This window comes from Lepidochelys olivacea (genome assembly GCF_965140295.1).
Source record: "Lepidochelys olivacea isolate rLepOli2 genome assembly, chromosome: 26".
NCBI classification, from domain to species: domain Eukaryota; kingdom Metazoa; phylum Chordata; order Testudines; family Cheloniidae; genus Lepidochelys; species Lepidochelys olivacea.
The window spans coordinates 11,285,686-11,306,056 of record NC_140436.1 but is presented as its reverse complement, the minus strand read 5'-3'; the positions used below and the strand labels follow the sequence as shown (position 1 = coordinate 11,306,056).

At 46.1% G+C, this 20,371-nt stretch overlaps 1 protein-coding gene across 1 annotated transcript in view; it reads left to right on the top strand.

Moving 5' to 3' along the window:
* Window positions 1-348: 348 nt before the first annotated feature.
* Window positions 349-20,371, top strand: part of LOC311513497 (pyroglutamylated RF-amide peptide receptor-like) — an 86,511-nt gene continuing 66,488 nt past the window's right edge. The window contains exon 1 of the mRNA XM_084615376.1: window positions 349-775. Coding sequence (XP_084471502.1) covers window positions 433-775 — 343 coding nt within the window. The 5' untranslated portion in view covers window positions 349-432. The remainder of the gene's footprint in view (window positions 776-20,371) is intronic.

Genomic DNA, 20,371 nt, shown 5'->3' with positions numbered 1-20,371 from the left:
TTTCCCCAGGGGGCAGCGGCAGGAGGCGCTGTTTCAAGCCCAGCGCGCAGGCTGCGTCCCTGGAGCGGAAGGCAGGGCGCTTGCCCTTGGGCTCGCTGGCTGCGCGGAGCGCACCGTTCGGCAGCCGGGAGCGACGAGCGAGCGGAGCTGCCAGGGCCGGGGCACGGAGCCACTCCAGAGGTCAGCACCGCGGAGAGCGCGCCGGCCCTGCCTCAGGCGGCTGAGCCCAGCCCAGGAGTCGGCGCTGCAGACCGGGCCCCGCGGTGAGCAGAGCCCGGAGTCGCACCTCGTGGAGCGCAGCCGGAGCGCAGCGACCCGAGGCTCCAGCACCCTGGAGAGCGCGCTGGGGGCCTGGGGGCCTGGGTTCAGCACCAAGGACAAGGCTCCGGGGTGAGCGCCCCATGCCCCGGGCGCCCACCAGGGACCAGCACCATGGAGAGGAGGCTGAACGTGAGCCCGGAGGCGCTCAACAGGCTCCTGGAGGAGCACAACATGACCAGGGAAGAGTTCATTGCCGCCTACCGCCTCAAACCCCTCGTCTACATCCCAGAGCTGCCTCCCAGTGCCAAGGTTACCTTCCTGGTGCTCTACATCATCATCTTCGCGCTGGCTCTTCTGGGCAACAGCCTGGTGGTCTACATCATCATCCGGCGGAAAGCCATGAGAACGGCCACCAATATTTTCATCTGCTCCCTGGCGTGCAGTGACCTGCTGGTCACTTTCTTCTGCATCCCTTTCACTCTCCTGCAGAACGTCTCCTCAGAGTGGCTAGGTGGTAAGTCTGCCCAAGTGGGCTCACTCCCACCCTTCCCCTTTCTTCTTTCAAGTACATAAAAGGTTGTTACAAGGAGGAGGGAGAAAAATTGTTCTTAACCTCTGAGGATAGGACAAGAAGCAATGGGTTTAAATTGCAGCAAGGGAGGTTTAGGTTGGACATTAGGAAAAACTTCCAAACTGTCAGGGTGTTAAGCACTGGAATAAATTGCCTAGGAAGGCTGTGGACTCTCCATCATTGGGGATTTTTAAGAGCAAGTTAGACAAACACTTGTCACGGATGGTCTAGATAATACTTAGTCCTGCCTTGAGTGCAAGGGACTGGACTAGATGATCTCTTGAGGTCCCTTCCAGTCCTATGATTCTTTCCCCAAGGCTTGAGATCTGCTACAGGTTGGCTACTGCCCATTAACCAATCATCTCTCCCCTGCCTTATAGCGAGCTAGCTGGCTAAGTTATAGACCATGTCCATACTTTGTTCTTTCAAAACCAGATGTTCCTCCTCTTGAGCTGAGTAAGTGGAATCATTTTAAAAGCTGTTGGAATAATTCAGATCCTTCCACACTTAACAAATCATTCCATCAGCCTCTGGGTGTGGGAGGGAGTTGTACTCCGGTAATTGCTTTTGCAAACTCTATCACAACACTGTCATGTTGCGAACAGCTCAATAAATTGGGGCTATTTCCAGTTTTTGAAAGAAATTAGGGTCACATGCAGAAAATGAACCTTCATAACCTTGTAAAAAATAAAAATGCAATACACTCACACAAGATGGTTTTGTGTTTTGCTAACAATTTGCAATCTCCACCTCTTCGTTTTCTATTATCTTTGTCAGCTTGCATTGTTTTCTGAGTCTCTCTTTGTAGTTACAAGTCAGAACCTGTCACTTAGACTGGGAAAACATGTTATTGGCTCACAAATGAGTTATGAGTGTCCCTTTATGCTGGGTATGAAAGGTAATGCTAATATCCACATTTTATCATTTAAATTTGCATGTATGTGGCTCTGGTGTTGTTATATTATTATTTATTTGTATTACCAGTGTGCCTGTGAGCCCTATTTATAGATTAGAACCCCATTGTGTTATGTGGTACCGAGTTATACAAAAGAAAATGTGGCATGCTCTAACATTCAGAGAGGAGGAGTAAAAATCACCAGGACACTAGTCAAAGGGTGTTTAATACCCACTGAAATCAAGCTATGCGCTTAGACCTTGACAAGAATATGATAACTGAATCAATACATCAAGACACATCACACTGGGATCTTCACAAATGGCCCTAGAAGTGAAGTTTTTATTAGGCAAGAACAGAGTGAGTTCAGTCACATTGCTATTGGCTCTAAGTGGCATTCCCACAAGCAATAACCTTTTCAGTTGCTGCTTACTGTCAAAAAGTATTTCCCTCCGAAAGCAGGAGGGAAAACCAGAGGAAATGTGGCCAATCTGATTGTTAAAATCTGAATGCCCCACTGGTTGGACTGAGGGGCAAAATAGTAGTCATAAAATTAGATAGATATGTAACTGAATAATCACTACAGGATGTCATCACTAAAACCAAACTCCAGTGCATCCCCTTAGATTCATAGGCCAGCTCTACACTACAAAGTTAGGTCGACATATGCCGTGTTAGGTCGAGTTAATAATGTATGTGTCTACACTACCGAGTCCCTTCTCCCGACCTAAAGGGCTTGTAAAGTTGACTTCTGTACTCCACTTCCGTGAGAGGCATTGTGCTTCAGTCAACAGCCACGCATCAACATGGGGATAGTGTAGACACTGTGCTGTGTAATTCGAAGGAATTAGCCTCCAGGAGGTATCCCACAGTGCTCTGCTGTGACCGCTCCAGAGAGCACTTTCAACTCCACTGCACTTCTGCCAGGTACACAGGAAACAACCCCCACCCATTGAAGCCCGGGGAACTTTGGAATTTTCATTTCCTGTTTGATCGACATGGAGAGCTTGTCAGCACAGCTGACCACGGATGCTCAAGGCTGCAAACGCACTCCAGCATGGAGGACACAGGAGACACTGGATCTTATTGCTGTGTGGGGAGAAGAGTCTGTACAGGCAGAGCTCCGAACCAGCAGAAAAAAGGCTGACATCTATGCCAAAATCGCGGTGGGCATGGAGGAGAAGGGCTACACCAGGGACACACATCAGTGCCGTGTGAAAATAAAGGAGCTTCAGCAAGCGTACCAGAAGACAAGGGAGGTGAACAGCTGCTCTGGTTCTGAGCCACAGACATGACGCTTCTATGAGGAGCTGCATGTGTTTCTAGGCAGCGACCCCACCACTACCCTGAAACACTGTGTGGAGACCTCCCAGGAGCCCCGGGCGACCTCGGGCTACAACAAGGAGGGCATTGTTGACGAGAAAGAGGAGGATGAGGAGAATGCTCAGCAGGCAAGTGGAGGTTCCATTATCCCCGAAAGCCAGGAACTTTTTTTAAACTCTGGAGGCCATCCCCCTCACAGGACCAGTTGGCGGTGGAGCGTGATGCCGGGAAAGGCACCTCTGGTGAGTACACATTTCCAATCAAACTGTTGGGGTTACATATTATCTTTAATGTTGAATCTGATTTAAAAAAATGGGATAGTGGCTATCGGTGGCCACTCCAGCTACGCCGAGGGTACGCTCCGAAAAAGACTATTTATGTGCCCGGGGATGGCCCTGGAATCCTCCATGGAGCTCTCTAGGAAGCTTTCATGGAGGTACTCTGCAATCCTTTGCAGAAGGTTTCTGGGAAGGCCTGCCTTATTTCGTCCACCACGGTACTACACTTTACCGCGCCACTCCAGTATTAACTCTTCTGGCATCATTGTGGCACACAGCATTACAGCATAAGGACCAGGTCTGTACCCAGATGCTTGCAGCATCGGCTCCCTTTCTGCCTCTGTTACCCTCAGGAGAGTGATATTGCATATGGTCACCTAGGGGAAAAGGGGGAAGTTTTAAATGCTAGCCCTTAAACTGAAAACAATTTGATAAGTTTGGTGAATTCTGGGTCACACAACCATGCTTTCCTGAATCTGTCCTGGCTGTGGTTGGAAGGGATCACCCCGTATTGCAGCCAGCATTTAGAGAAGGCGGGGGGTGACACTTCCTGTTCGTCTCCCTTCCACCCCAACCCAGGGCTGCTTTTGTAACAATGAAACTATTTGTGCGGCTTTACGCTGGTGCCTGTCCTCAAGCACCATCCTGGTTGCTATGGGAAAGGGGTCTGTGCTGAGGTTGGAACCACTGATCCCAAGGATGTCTTATTAAAAGCTGCAGCACAAGATCTCTTCCCCCCGCCTCATGGCCTTACTCACTATGGCTGGAGCAGCAAACCGACTGTTGCAGTAGCCCATGGTTGTGGTTACATTGTGGCTTGCAGGAAAGTGCATTGAGGGGTGTTACTTTTTATACAAAGATTTAGCCTTGCACCAGAAACAATTTATGCTCTGTCAGTGCTACCCTTGTGCTTTGTACTTTTTGCAGCTGAAACCTTGTCCGTCGGTGCATCCTCCACACCAGGACAGAGACTTTCCCTGATTAGAAGGCTGAAAAAGAAGACTCAGGAGGACATGTTCAAGGAGTTAATGTGCGCCTCCGAGAGTGACAAGATGGAGCTCAGGGCACGGAGGACTGCACTGTCCGACAGCCTGCACAACGACCACGAGGACAGGAGAGCATGCAGGGAACATGAGTGTGACACGCAGAACGAAATGGTGCAGATTATGAGGGAGCAAACAGACATGTTGAGGCATCTGGCTGAGGTTCAAGAAAGGCAGCTGGACGCTAGCGTCCTGCTGCAGCCTATGCTGAACCTGCTGCCATTGTCGCCAAGTTCCACATCCTTCCCTCCCAGACATTCTAGGATGCGGGGGCAATGGGGGGAAAGTCCAGTGTCCCTTGCACTCTACTCCAGGGGAGGGTACAAGGACCAGAAGGCGCCCATTCCCACACTTTTGATTGTTATTGCAGGGCAGTTGTAAGCAAGTTGTCCTTGTTTCTCCCTTTTACCCCACTCCCACCTCGGTGTTATCAGCCCCTTAGCCCTAGGTTATCATAATTTTCTTTGACATCTCTCTATGTTTGTGAGCATAAAAGAAATTAATGGATTGAGGAGAAACGGCTCTTTATTAATTCAGCACACAACGGTTAGTGGGGGTGTAGTTTACAGGGGACTAAATGCAATGAAGGGAACAGCTAGGTAAGGAACAACACACATAAGTGTCACATTACTGTGGGGCATTGATTAAACTAGTTTTCAAAGTCTCACAGAGATGCAGCACACCTCGATGTGCTCTTCTTATTGCCCTGCTGTCTTGCAGCTCAAAACTGGCTGCCAGCTACTCTACCTTAATGCCCTACCCCACTGGAAACTTTCTCCCTTTGTTTCACAGATATTATGGAGCACACAGCAGGCAGCAACAACAGTGGGGATAGTAAGGCACTGAATGGGGATACTGCTTTCACTGAGGTCTAACCTAATAAGCAAACTATGCCAGTGGGCTTTTAAACATCCAAAGGCACATTCCACCACCATTCTGCACTTGCTCAGCCTATGGTTGAACCGCTCCTTGCTGCTGTCCAGGCTGCCTGTGTACGGCTTCATGAGCCATAGGAGCAAGGAGTAGGCTGGGTCTCCCAGGATCACGATTGGCATTTCAACATCACCAATGGTTATTCTGTAGTCTGGAAAGAAAGTTCCTGCTTGCTACTTTCTGAACAGACTGGAGTTCCTAAAGATCCGTGCGTCATGCACCTTTCCGACCATCCCACGTTGATGTTGGTGAAGTGGCCCCTGTGATCCACCAGTGCTTGCAACACCATTGAGAAGTACCCCTTTGGTTTATGTACTCTTTGGCAAGGTGCTCTGGTGCCAAGATAGGGATATATGTTCCATCTATTGCCCCACCACAGTTAGGGAACCCCATCACGGCAAAATCATTCACTATGTCCTGCACGTTGCCCAGAGTCACTACCCTTCTTAGCAGAAGTCTATTGATTGCCCTGGCAACTTGGATCACAGCAGACACCATGGTAGATTTACCCACTCTGAATTGGTTCCCCACTGACCGGTAGCAGTCCGGCATTGAAAGCTTCCACAGAGCTATCACCACTCACTTCTCAACTGTCACAGCAGCTCGCCTTTTAGTATTGCTGCACTTCAGGGCTGGGGAAAGCTCTTCGCACAGTCCCATGAAAGTGGCGTTGCGCGTTCGAAAGTTCCGCAGCCACTTCTCATCATTCCATAGCTGCATAACTAGGTGGTCCCACCAGTCAGTGCTTGTTTCCCAGGCCCAGAAGCGGCACTCCACTATGTCAAGGTGATGCACGACTGTTGCCACCATCTGCAAATTGCTCCGCTCCCAGGCTTCCAGCAGGGCTGCTTGTGTGGCATCACGTTGTTCTGTGCAGCGGCTCCTGCTCCAGCTGAGTAAATACTGCAGGATAAGGTGCGAGGTGTTTGTAATGCTCACAACAACAGTGTACTGCTGAGCAGGGTCCATGCATGCCATGCTATGGCATCTGCGCAGGTGACCCAGGCTGAGGAAAAAAGGCGTGAAAAAGGCTTGGTTTGTTTGCCGCTGAGTTCAGGGAGGAAGGGAAGTAAGTGCATCATGGGAGGCCAGTGCTATGTTCCCATAACCACCTGTGCAAATAAATGTTTTGGTCCCATGAAGCATTGCAAGCCCAACCCAACGTTCCATTTGGCTACGTGCACTGTGGGATAGCTACCCACAGTGCAGCGCTCCGTGAGTCAATGCAAGCCCTGCTAGTGAGGATGTGCTCTGCCAACACCATGAACATAGTGGGGACATGCAAAATCAACTTGCTTAAATTGGAGGCTCAATGTCGACTTAAACAAAATGGACCTAATTTTGTAGTGTAGACATACTCATATATTCCATTGTGAGTCTGACCTCCTGTAGAGCACAAAGGATAGAAATTCCCTAAAAATACTTCCTAGAGCATATTCTCTAGGTTATAAATGTGATCAAGTCATGATCATTTGTACCTAAACTACGGTTGATTTTTAGTTCTATAATCAGTTTCTCTTTATCTGTTAAGACAAGATCTAATAAAGAGTTCCCCCATGCTGGCTGCACAACTTTTTGAGTTAAGAAATGGTCATCTATCATTTCTGCAATTGTAACTCATTAGCCAGAGTGTGTTATACATGTACTCCTCTGTATCTGATCCACAGACGATATGGGCTGTTACAAGCCCAGAGCTACAGAGCCTGGCTCTTTGGCTACAGCTGTAGAGGCTAGGGCTGGCTGGCAAACAAGAATTCCATTTCATGAACAATGCTGAGCTTTTGAGATCTGTTTTCATTCTGATTCAGAACAAAACTGAGACCTTTTGAAAGTTATGGGAAAAAATGTGAGAGGGGGAAAGAGACCCCAGCAAGCTCAGAATAGCCCATAGCCTGGTGGTAGGGCATTCACCCAGGATGCGGAAGAAACAGGTTTATGTCCTAGCTCTGCCTGATTTGAAGCAGGAACTTGAAGCAGAATTTTGACATCCCCAGTGAGAGCTTTAACCACTGGGGTAGAAAGTCAGTCTCTCCTATTGGAGCTGTTCCACTTTGTATAAATAATGAACTATTCATTGGGGCAGACTTAAAGACTGATGTTTAGGGCATTCACCCAAGATGTAGGAGACCCAGGTTCAAGATCCTGCTCCAAATCAGAAAGATCATGTGTATGACTAGAGCAACTCCAAATCAGACAGAGCAGGGACTTGAATCTGTGTCTCCCCACAACCTGCATCAATACCCTCACCACCAGGCTATTAGCTATTCTGGGGTCCCTCTCCTTCCCCACAGAAATTCCATCCCGGATGTGAGAAACCTTCATCATGAACATTGATGGAAAGAGGTATGTTCTTGTTTTGACAAATTGGCATTTTCCAATGGAAAAAACACTCAGTCAAAAAAATCCCAGCCACTCCAGTAGATACTCATGTCCATGGTCCCCAGGTCATCCCCACTTTTGGGCCAAGATGCCAGTCATCCCTGGGGAATGCCTTGACACAACATTCCCTGTTCATCTCTGCTTAATAGTGACAATGTAAATTGCCTTAAAGAGCCTGACGTACACAAGTTTACTTCTGCAACTCCACTGATCATAACTGAGCTATTTCTGATTTACTCCAGTGCAAATGTGGGAGAACTGGGCACAAAACAGTGCCTGTGTTGGTTATCTTTCCACTCATTTTGTTTCAGGGATGTATCACAGAGAGAAAAACTGGATTCGTTTCTTTTGTCCAGGCAGTATGGGAAGTGAGGACACATTTTATGTTTACGCATCATTCACTTTCACCTTTCATTTTAAGTTGCTGCCCATGTGAGCAACTCACTACATCTTTTTATTCTATTCTGGGGTTTGATTCATTCACCAGAGTGATGAATGGATGATTCTGATCTGGCGACATTTTACACCCATGACAAGGCAAGCAAGAATTAGTCTCAGATTCTTGTCCTAGAGTTGCATAGATCTCTATGACTAATTTACATTGCTTGTTTGCCAAATCTTCCCCCATTTCTAGCAGTTGTTTCAACATGGTCAGGATTTTTGATTTCTCCCTAGGCTTCCTGCTGATCCATGTAATTGTTTGGTGTTACTGCTGGGTTTTTTTTGCTGAAAATAATATCCCCTCAATATTTCCTTTGGATAAGCCACCAGGGCTTTGCAGCATTGTAGGTATGGTAACAGACTGGTACCACTTTTCTATATGCCTATATTCTATTTTTATATTTTCTTTTAATACCAGATTAAAGATAGATAATTAAGAAAAGTCCAAGATGGTGTGTGGATTTAAATTAATGGGACTATTTACATGGGTGAGACAACAGAATTTGGCTGCTGATCAGCATGAAGAGGGAATTCTCACATGTGGGTCCTTATCATAGTCCTGAATTCAGCAGTCCATCATTCAGCAAAGAGCATAAGCACATTTTGAACCTTTAGCTTAATTGACTTCAGTGGGACTTAAGACACATGCTTTAGTGCTTTGCTGAAAGGGGTGGACTTAAGCCCAGAAATGTTTTGCTGAATTGTGCCATAATGTTTAGGGCAGCATCCATTGAAGTCGTCCCCAAAAGTCCTTCAGCCCACAGTTCACAGGGTGAGTAAGACAGACAGAAGCTGTCCACTCGCACTTTAACAAAATGCTCATCTAACCCCAGGCCCTTGCTCCATGTTTAACGTGGCTCTCTGCCATGGCTGCCTTTCCGAAAAGGAAAATGATTAACCTCCATGACATGGTCCACTGGTTATATTTGCCCTATATTGCAAAAATTATGAACTCCACTTAGGCCATCCTGTGTACTTGCCTGCCCAACTCAGTACACTCATCTCTACTTGAAGGGTACCTCTACACTGCAGTTGGGGGTGTGAATGGCAGCCCATGTCGATGTACCCAGGCCAGCTCTACTCTGGCTAACTCACTAACAGTAGACGTGAAGATGCCACACCCTGGCTGTATAAGCCCACCTGGGTCTCCAGGTACGTACTCACTTGTGCAGCCCACACTGCTGCCCGCACTTCTGCAGCCTCACTTCTATTTTTAGCAAGTACAGCTAGCACAGGGACTTCTACATGAGCTGCCATTTTAGACCCCTGGCTGCAGTGTAGGCATAATACCTTGACTGAGCTCCTCACTTTCTCACCCAAGCTATAGCAAAGCCCCGTAGAAATCTATGCACCACCTAAGTCCTTACGCTGGCCTTCTGCACAGGAGTGAATTCCACATTCTCAGTACCAGCTCAAGAATGCTTTTATTCTCTGGTGTTTCCTGAAGTCCCATCCATCAGCTTTAAATGGTTTCTCCTCTTTCCCTTAGTTCTCTGCTGAACGTTTTCTTTGTGTTGATCTTAAGCTGAAGTGACCTGCGCCAAGCTTTTTGCCGAGGTTTCCTGCTGCAGAAGAAAGACTCCGCTGTTTTCTCTCGCTTTTAATATCTTTGATCAATGGTGCAGTAGTTTCAACTATAATAATGCTCGGTGCTATGATCTGTTCTTTAGCAACTGGCAAAACAGTTTCTCTTGTTTTCATTATCAGTTCCTTCATCCCTTAAGGCACATAGAAATATCACAGAATCCTTATATTTTAATCAGGGCTTTGTGGCCTTCTCTACAAAAGGTATATGGGTGAGATCCCCAGGTAGGGTAAATCAGTGTACTCCAATGAAATCAATAGTATAATGCCAGTTTACCCCAGAGAACCATCTGGTGTGTATGTGTAGCTAGGCATTTTATTGATCTCTGTATCTATATATATTATATACACACACACGCACACTTTTCATATGAATTCAGGAGTGGGGAAAAAATGGAGACAACCTAAAGAAAACCATGTCTCAGGAGAACATCTTAAAACATCCATTGTATCCCACATGCTGCCTGCTCATCCTCCAGTCCAGAAAGGCCCCAAACACAACTGAACCACTGGGGCAGGATACTAGGAATCCATTCTCTGAGTTTTGGCACCCCCTACGCATATGGGGGATTGCTCCTCGAAAAGCTCCTTTAATGGCCATGTGCTGGGCTGGAGGTTCTCCTGCCGTCGGGGTCTCTGCTCCTGTCCTCCAATGGAGGGGGCTCTAGGGCTGCAGAGACCTCTCCTTCCCCAAATTTGAGGCTGGAAAGTCCACAGGCTGTACTTGTTCTCTTCTATAATTTGATTCAAATTTCGAGTTTTTTCTCCCTATTGCTCTGAGTGCATCATCAGAAAGTAGCTTCTAGCCAATTTGTTCTCTGTTTATTACTACCTGAGGTGATGCAGCTCATAGGTGGAAACACAGCTCTCTCCTGTTTCATCATGCCAACCAGGTGCATTTTTAGGGTGGTAAATGTGCTTGTGGAGCTGGTGTTTCATCTGAATCATCGCAAGTAATGCTCTAAATGAGCAAGTCCTGGAAATCCTCTCTGATCCTTATAACTAAGAAGAATGACTGAGGATCAGTTATATTTCCCACAATCAGAAACTCTTATTCTGGTGCCATCTGGGGAGCCCAGCTGTAGACTGTGGCATGCAGAACTGTTCCATCCCATGATTTATCTAGTCTGATTTTCAGTGACTCAAGTGTTGGCGTTTCTAGCACTTGAGAAGAAGAAGGGTAGGTAAGGCACAGGACTAGGAGTTCTGTTATTTGCCTAACCACAGATTTCCTGGGCCTAATCCACTATTACCCTGCACTTTGGGGGGTCATTCACACCAGTGCAAAGTGAGTAACACAGTAGCAAATCAGACTGGCAGCATTTTAGCTGCACAAGGCACAGGGCAAGGGTGAAACACACCCCTTGTGAGGTCAAGTCACATCATCTCTTTGTGCTTCAATTCTCCCCTCTGTAAAATGGGATACCACCTCCGTCTCTCACAGCAGTGTTGTGAGACTAGATTAATTAACGTTTGCCAAGTGCTCTCAAATCCCTCCTGCACTGTGCTAGCACTCACTGCAAACCAAAAATAATATTATTCCCTTGGAGAAACTATTCCACTCTCTAACTGATCTAGATTCTCTCCAATACCTATTGCAATGATACAAGTTATTATAAAACTCTTAGCATAGTTGTAATTAGAAGGGAGTCTTAAAAGGGATCTCAGCGTTCAAAGGACACCAATCGTGACAGCCAGAGCATGAAATGTTGGCAGGAAAAGAGGCCAAACCCAATTTTCACTGCCTTGAAGATATGCGGCGTGGGACATCTGTTGCAACTAAAGTTTCCCCAAGCAATAATACCCAGGGCCTCGCTTGTCAGGGTTGCTAAGCACGTCGGCTTCGATGGGAGCTGCCAGCGGTCAGGAATTCTGAAAAAAGCCCTGCCCCAATTGAGAAAGAACGAATCGCCAGCTCTCTCACTGGGAGAAACCGAAGATGAGAGTCCCATATTCTAAGAATAAAGGATGAACCTTTAACTTTGCACGGTACTCGGCTACTACACTGGCAAGTGCCATTGAAAGAGGGAAGAGATGTGGCTGTAAGAAAGGCTGCAGCTCAGCGAGATGTAGCTCAGCTTGTCTTTCGCAGAATGCCACGCTCAGCGTCTCGATCAGTTCTTCAGCCTGAATACGCTCTCCGCCCTTCCTATCTGCTTCCCCCTCCTGCCCAATCACGCACCCAGTGAAGATGCACACCTGCAGTGCCTTGAGCCTCAGCCCCCAACACCATACGTTTAGTTATAGCACATGCATGGCAGCTACTCTTTCATGAAAGAACTTACTTTTGATTTCTCCCCGACTGGTAAATCTTCTCCCAAACCGTATCTTGTCCCCACTGAGAACAATTTGTGACATCTTTTCTAAAACCCATAAAAAGCCACTTCGTCCCCATCTTCTTTGGCACGGGTTCACTCGTGCAATTAGTTTGTTTTCTCTGCGTGAGAGAGACAGAGAGAACTGTTGCTGGTAAAGTCTGCTTGCAAAACTACTATTTCCCCTTCAGCAAGGAGGGAATTGAGAAGGTGTCCTTGGGAAACAATCTAGCCCCAGAAGAGTAGCAAAGGCAGCTGGTCCAGCATCCCTGGAAGGCATTGTTATTTCTCCTGACCTCTTCAGGTTGGCTCCAGCTAGTGTCTCAAGCAATATATCCCCTCCAGCCCAGCTCTGGCACTAAGTGCCACTCAAGAGCCCTAATACAATAAATATTAGTTCAAGTTTGACTTATTTAATTATTGGGCTGAGCCAGAGATCCAGAGGCTCTGAAATTAATTTTATACAAATCCCAGGTATTATATTAAAAGTACACACTATTTTTGGTTGGTTGGCCAAATAGACTAGTTTAAAATGTCTAGTGCCTCTGAAATATTCTGTCTAGGTTCAGCTGAGCAAGGGGAAATATCTTTTTAAAGCAGCAGTGGATGTTTTATAAAAATGTTTTGGGGGGGAAATGATGATGCAGGAACAATGCTGCTTTCAGTTATGATATATTTTCTTCTGGGTCTTCATATTTCTCTTCTCTGTCTTAGGGCTTATCTCCATGGGGAAAGTAGTGCAGAATAAATTAGGGTATGAATTTAAAACACAATAGCTATTCCAAAGTGGACTAAACTAAACCGAACAAAGGCGCTCAGTGCAGAATAGTGTGTCCATAAGGAGAGGCAATGCAGAATAGCTATTTTGGGCTATCTCCCCATGTAGACAAGCCCTTAGAGCTGTATAACTATCCCTCCGTAGGAAGGAGAATAAGCTGAATAAGCTATGCTGGTATAAGGCACTTTTATACAGGCATAAATGCATCCACACTAGAGTGTTTACTGGGTTAGCTATATCTGTAAAAAAATCATACCCCTAACTGACATAGTTATACTGGAATAATTTTTCTAGTGTAGACTAGCTCTTAGGCTGAGGGAATCATAGACATGTAGGGCTGGAAGGACCTCAAGAAGTCATCAAGTCCATCCCTCCCCCATGCTGAGGCCAAATTAAGTATACCTAGATCAGTGATACTCAGACTGAGGCTTATGAGCCATAAGTGGCTCTTTAATGTCTCTCCTGCAGTTCTTTGCAGCATGTATTAAAACACTGTGTGATTGAATTATTAACCAAAGTTATTAACCAATCAGGAGGCTTCTGCTATGTTATTAACCAATTGTCCTTGATAAAATATTGGATCAGTCATTTTGCTGCGAGAATGAATATATATAGGTAAATGAAACAATGAATTCACACAACTGTGGTTCTTTTGGGTAATGCTGATTGCTAATTTGGCTCCTGAACCACTGAGGTCTGGGTATCACTGACCATCCCTGACAAGGGTCAGTCTAACCTGTTCTTAAAAACTTCACAAATTCCCAACAAAGCACAGCTTCATGGTTCACAGGATCCCTCCTGTCCTGGTACTTCCATGAGCTAACAGTACTTATACCCCATCCTCTCGCTTAACATCAGAACTGCTTGAAAATTTTTGCAATGTCAAAACTAGTGGCGCAGGGGGTTGCGATCGGAAAAAATACCTATGACATTTTTGTGATTTCCCCACCCTTTTTTTTTTTTTTTTTTTTTTTAATATGAGCTGGCAACATTTTGGAAAATGTCATAAAAAGGGGGAAACAGAGAAAATTATCACAATCCCCTCCCTCCTCTTTTCCGAGCAACTTTACTGAAGATTCTCTGGGTGTTTTGCAAAAAGAAAAGGAGGACTTGTGGCACCTCAGAGACTAACCCATTTATTTGAGTAAATAAATATTTTTTGAAAATAAATATTTTCAAATATTATTTGAGCATAAATATTTATGCTCAAATAAATTGGTTAGTCTCTGAGGTGCCACAAGTCCTCCTTTTCTTTTTGCGAATACAGACTAACACGGCTGTTACTCTGAAATCTGGGTGTTTTGTTCTTCACATCAAAGCTAGGAGAAGTTAACACCAACTTTTATCCCAACTTTACATCCAGCTAACTCAGACTCCGCGTCTTCCCTGATTTGCATTCGCAGAGCCCAGCACTGCCATGTAAATGGTGAGCCCTGAGCCCGTCCAGCCACCTCCCACACCTGACAATCAATCTGTTTCACACAAATGCCTGGAATTGAATTTACCAAGAGGAGCTGCAACGATTGCCCATAAGAGGGCCCTGAACCTTCAGAATGCACTCTTTCGGGGTAGGTCACTAAGCTCCAGGTTAGGTGGCCATCAGGTCACACGTATTGCTGCTGACGTTGGATTAGTTTATTTCCTCTTTGCGCGTTCACCTTGCCTTTGTGTTGCTCTGGCTGGTGATATTGTAAGGGATGCAACAGTGAGAGTAGTTTTGCAGTCTTTCAGAGTAACAGCCGTGTTAGTCTGTCTTTGCAAAAAGAAAAGGAGGACTTGTGGCACCTTAGAGACTAACCAATTTATTTGAGCATGAGCTTTTGTGAGCTACAGCTCACTTCATCGGATGCATACCGTGGAAACTGCAGTAGACATTATATACACACAGAGACCATGAAACAATACCTCCTCCCACCCCACTGTCCTGCTGGTTATAGCTTATCTAAAGTGATCATCAAGTTGGGCCATTTCCAGCACAAATCCAGGTTTTCTCACCCTCCGCCCCCCCCACACAAACTCACTCTCCTGCTGGTAATAGCCCATCCAAAGGTCACTTTGGATGGGCTATTACCAGCAGGAGAGTGAGTTTGTGTGTGGGGGGAGGGGGGGCGGAGGGTGAAATGGCCCAACTTGATGATCACTTTAGATAAGCTATTACCAGCAGGACAGTGGGGTGGGAGGGGTATTGTTTCATGGTCTCTGTGTGTATATAATGTCTACTGCAGTTTCCACAGTATGCATCCGATGAAGTGAGCTGTAGCTCACGAAAGCTCATGCTCAAATAAATTGGTTAGTCTCTAAGGTGCCACAAGTCCTCCTTTTCTTTTTGCAGTCTGTGACCTTGTATACACCTAAAACTCAGACCGACCTAGCTACGTCGCTCAGGGGGGTAAAAAAATTCTCAGCCCCAAGAGACATAATTAAGGGGACCTAGGCTCTAGTGTAGACAGCGCTAGGTTGCAGGAAGAATTCTTCCATCAGCTTAGCTACCGCCTCTGGAGGGGGTGGATTTACTACAGCGATGGAAGAAAACGTTGCATTGCTGAAGCACGCGTCTAGGCTGTGTAGCTGCAGCTGCGCCACTGTAGTGTGGACACAGCCTGTGTCTATTTTAGGTAGCTTGCCCCTGCTTGTAATTCAGGTCAGTGGGAGATACACATTGTAGGATCTGGCCCTTTATACATTGGTTTAAATGTCTGAGCATCTCAATGACATTTTAAAAGTGGAAACTGACACTGGACTGGGAGCAGCGTTTTTTTATCCAGCGTTTTGATCCTCTTTGAACCAGACTCGCTTTGCGATTTGAAGAAAAAAAAAATTGTCAGCAAATTGCTTTGCTGGCCAAGGTATTTCCGGCCATGAAATCCAATTTAGGGGGAGTATTAGAGACTTTGAAAGACTTTGAAAGTATTAGAGACTTAGACTGTAATCTGTTATATCGGAGTAAGGACAGACAGCACGAGTGGTCTCTAACCCTCTATTCTGTGGCATATTTAACTCAACCTTTGGGGCAAAGGATCAATCCACTTTTGTTTCCAAGGCTCCCATTTAAAACATGGCCTTACCTGGAGTGGGAAAATGCATTACCTAAACCATTTGAAATAATGAGGTTAAATACGATTTTGCCTTTTGTGAGAACAAGGATAGTTGCGTTTCAGCGTGGTTAACTCCAGAGACCCACAATCAGCCAACACATTTTTAAATGCAATGGATCCCTGCCTACACTAAGGATATGTCTACACTGGACAGAAAATCCCACACTGCCTCAGAGCCTGGGTCAACTGGTTTGGGCTGCGGGGCTAAAATTAGCAGTGTAGATGTTTCAGCCCGGGGGGAAGTCCAGTCTCTGAAACCCAGCAGTGAGCATCAAGATCCCTGGGATTCTATTCCCAGCTTGGCCACTGGCCTGCTGAGTGACCTTGTCAAGTCACTTCCCCGCTCTGTACCTCAGTTTCCCCATCTGACAAATGGGGATAATGACACTAACATCCTTTATAAATCATTTGGAGCCCTACCGATGAAAAGTGCTATTTAAGAGCTAGGGATTATTATAACATTAAGCACAGGAGTAGTGTCGGTAAAGTCAATGGTTCTGCTCATGTGCTTATAGTTAAGTATGTAGTACAAGGCTTTGCTGGATTGTGGGGGAGAGTGGAAGGGTCCATGAGCCAGATTTTCAAAAGTATTTAGGTGCCTAAAGATGTAGAAGGGCACCTAGTGGAATTTTCAAAAGCACTTGGGACCATCCATGGGGAGTTAGGTGCCTAACTTGCTCTGACGCTCAGGTGCCTCTCTGCATCTTCAGGCATCTAAATATCTTTGGAAATCTGGCCCCATATGACCAAGGATTGTTCTGTGCCTCAGTTTCTCTCTCTGGAAAGTTCTGCATCACAGAGGTGTTGTGAAACTTAATTAACTGCCTATCATGCTGGCCACTATTGTCTTGATTCCTTGTGGTCCCCCATTTGTCTGCACCCATCCGTTGTCTCTCGACTTGTACTGAGGTTGTAAGCTCTTTGGATCAGGGAAGGTCTTCTGTTTTGTTTGTACAATATCTAGTGCCACAGAGTCCTGATCCATGACTAAGGCCCCCAGATGCTATGATAACACCATTAATTGTTTTCAAAACTCTCAGAGATAGGTAACAAAAGGTGCCAAAGATATACATAGAATATCAGGGTTGGAAGGGACTTCAGGAGGTCATCTAGTCCAACCTGCTGCTCAACGCAGGACCAATCCCCAATTTTTGCCCCATATCCCTAAATGGCCCCCTTAAGGATTCAACTCACAACCCTGGGTTTAGCAGTCCAAAGCTCAAACCACTGAGCTATCCCTCCCACCCCATACAGGTTATGATGAATACAGGTTATTATGATTTACAGGTTATAATACAGGTTACTATGAATTTATAGTTACAATATCATCAGCATTCATAATTCTCCACTCTGTCAGAGGGTTTTTTCCCTTGTACACTGACAATGTGTTTTTATTTCATCTTTTAATTTTTTTCCCCCTCAAATACAAAAAGGAACAAAAAAAGCAAAACCATAAACAGCACACAGGGAAAACTGCCTGAGAACAGGAGATGGAAGACAAGAGTACAATTCAAATTTCCGGTGCACAGTTAGAACAAATGAGGTACACCGAGGACAGCTCTAAAGCAGAGATTCCCTAACTTTTTTCAACACTGCCATTTGGAGACCCATGCCCGTGCATGCTCTGCATCCTCCCCCCAGCCTGGCACTACCCAACCCCCTTATTTCCCCAACATGCCACCTCCTCCTGCAGCTCCAGCCAGTCTCCCTCACCTCGCAGCCAAGCCACAATCCCCACCAGACTGCACACACTGCCCCCAGCTGCCTCCTGCTGCCACTGGCCCAGCATTCGGAGTGGAGTGCAACAGGCAACCATAGGGGCTGGCCTGCTCCCCAACGACTCCCCGCCAGATACCCCCTGCCCAGCATCAGGCTGTCAACAGGGCTGACTTGCCCCCTAGCCGCTCTGCTGGCTGCCACTCCCCAGAAAGCAGCAAGGACATGGAAATGCTCCATCCTATGCTTGAGTCCTGTCAGCCCCAAGTCTCTTTACCCGGGCTAGGAGGTTCATGCCCAGCTGCAGTGCAGACACACTCATACAGGCCCAGATCCAGCAAACGTTCTGCATGTGCTCAACTTTAAGCCATTATTAATATATTACTATAATGCCCAGGGACCAACTAAAAACTGGGTCCTATGATGCTAGGCATTGTGATAACATAGTCATAGACAGTCCCTGCCACAAAGAGCTTACGATCTAACTGTCTGAAACCAGATAACCTTTTTTTTTTTTTAAACAGCTTTCTGGCTGGAACAATCTTTGTGTTAGCAGCTCCCAACACAGCACCTCTGTGTCTCATTCTCTCTCTCTCTCTCTGTCACTCTCTCAGTGTGTGTTTTAAACTGACACTGAGGAGTTGAAAGTCATCCAGCTTCTCAGCCATGTGGGTTTTGTTGCAATGTATATTTCCATGCTAAACCCTTTCATAAACCTGCTCGAAGAATGCACTTTAGCAAATTTAGCTGGATGTAATGGACAGAGGAGACTAAGGATAACAAAAGGGAAAGGAGGGAAAGGATAAAACCAGGATCTTGGGGTTAATTTTTCATGAACTTGGCAGGGAAGACAGGGTACAGTTAATAGGAATGGTAATACCTGTGGAGTGTAACGACACTTGAAGGTGGCTCCCATAAAGATGTTTATTTGAGATCAGGAAAAGCAAGACCCTCAGCAGGTACAAATCAGCTTAGGTCAGCTGAGCTCACTGGAGCTATACTGATTTACACAAGCAGAGAATCTGGCTCTAAAGTGTTTTGCAGAAGTTCAGTGAAAATTCAATATGTGATTCACCCCTCTTCTTCCTCCCTCAGGTTATCTTGTTACTACTAAAAGTGAAAAACAGGTGTTTCATTAAGTGTTTGAGGCTAGGGATTAAGGGCGGGTGCAACTGCAGAGGCGGTGGGAAGATTCTGGATTTACAAAGGCATAACTGTGCTCAGGATCCAGTCCCTGCTTCTGCAGCATTTGCCCTGTTTCTTCAGAGCCTCGGCTAATTGTACATGATCCCCTTGCGTTTAGAAAAGAACCTGTAAGGTACATAAGTATACAGTGAGGGCTCTGAGTTTTATGGAGAACACAGAGGTTAATAACCTTATCTCTTGTGCTGCTTCCCAGCCCTGAATCACACACTGGGTTGAAAGTATGCTATTTATACAGTGCTTGGGGCAATAGATATTTGCTACCTGCTGCAACTTGGCCAACAAGATTCTCTGCTGGTAACACTGATTGTTATTTTGGGGGCAAGAGTAGGTGGCTGTGTCATTGGGGTGCCTGGCCCACTGCCCTGCTCAGAACAATGCACAGAGTAATACTTCTGTTCCTCCCGGTTCCACGTACTTGTCCCAGCTATTAACGTTAGCTGTACAGTGCACGTGGCCCCAGGGAGCTCCCAAGCAGCTGCAGCTAAACTCCAACAAACAGTCCTAGGAGCAGAGCTGTGCTAAGCCAAGAATCTCAACACTTTAAACCTTTGCTTTCATTCCAAATCAGAATTAGATGTCAACATTCGGTGTCTCCCACAAGGTGAAGTCATCCCAGTGATTGCTTTTGGGGTCAGTTGAATCATTTTGTTTCGACATCAGCAAAACATTTTGCTTCGAAGGAGACTTTTTATAGTGCATTATAAAAATGATATAAATGATCATATAAATATTAAAGTCGATGCTAAAAAGTCATTTCAAAATGGAAAAAAATGAAAATGTTAACGGTTTTTCCCCTAAATGAAATTTCAGTAGAATTGACACATTCCCACATTCATCGAATCAGCTTTTTCCCATGGGAAATTTTCAACCAGCTCTACCTACTAGTAGATGATTGAGGGGCATTTCCAAAAGAACCCTTAACTCGGGACAGATTGCACCCAGCCTCCATGAAAAGTGGGGTGGAGCCTTCATGCACCTGCCCTATTGCAATCTCTGAACTCCCCTGAGTACAAGGACTGCTCTGAAAAAAGGGGTGGGACCACAATGCCCACCTCCACTACACACTTGCCAAGACAGCAGGGCACACTGGGCCCCTGGTGTCCCCAGCTACATGATTATACATGAGAGCTAGTATGAGTTTGCCTCTGCAAGCTGGGAATCCCAGTCTTAGCTCATAGTGTAGGTGTAGCTGGTACAGCAGGCATGCTCTCCGAGAGCTCTAAGTGTCTCTAGGAGGTGTTCGGCTTGCTGGTGGCATCATCCCTCCTGAAGATCACCCTAGGGCAGTACAGCTTCATGCCACCCACAGGGAGGGGCTGTTCATGAATGTTACAAGTTGGTCCTTAAGGTGCTTCATCCTCGCATCGAGGGAAAGCCAAAGATGTCTGCCAAGGGAGTTCACGGTGAGTTTTTAAGTGGCTGAAAAGCCCAATTCTTACCCTGCAGATTTTCCCACAGAAGTGACAGGTGTAATCTTGGAGGAGACATAGTTGTTGGCTGGAGTGTTGTGCCCTTTCTTTCCTTCTTTGTCGCGTCTCTGTCTCATGAGCATG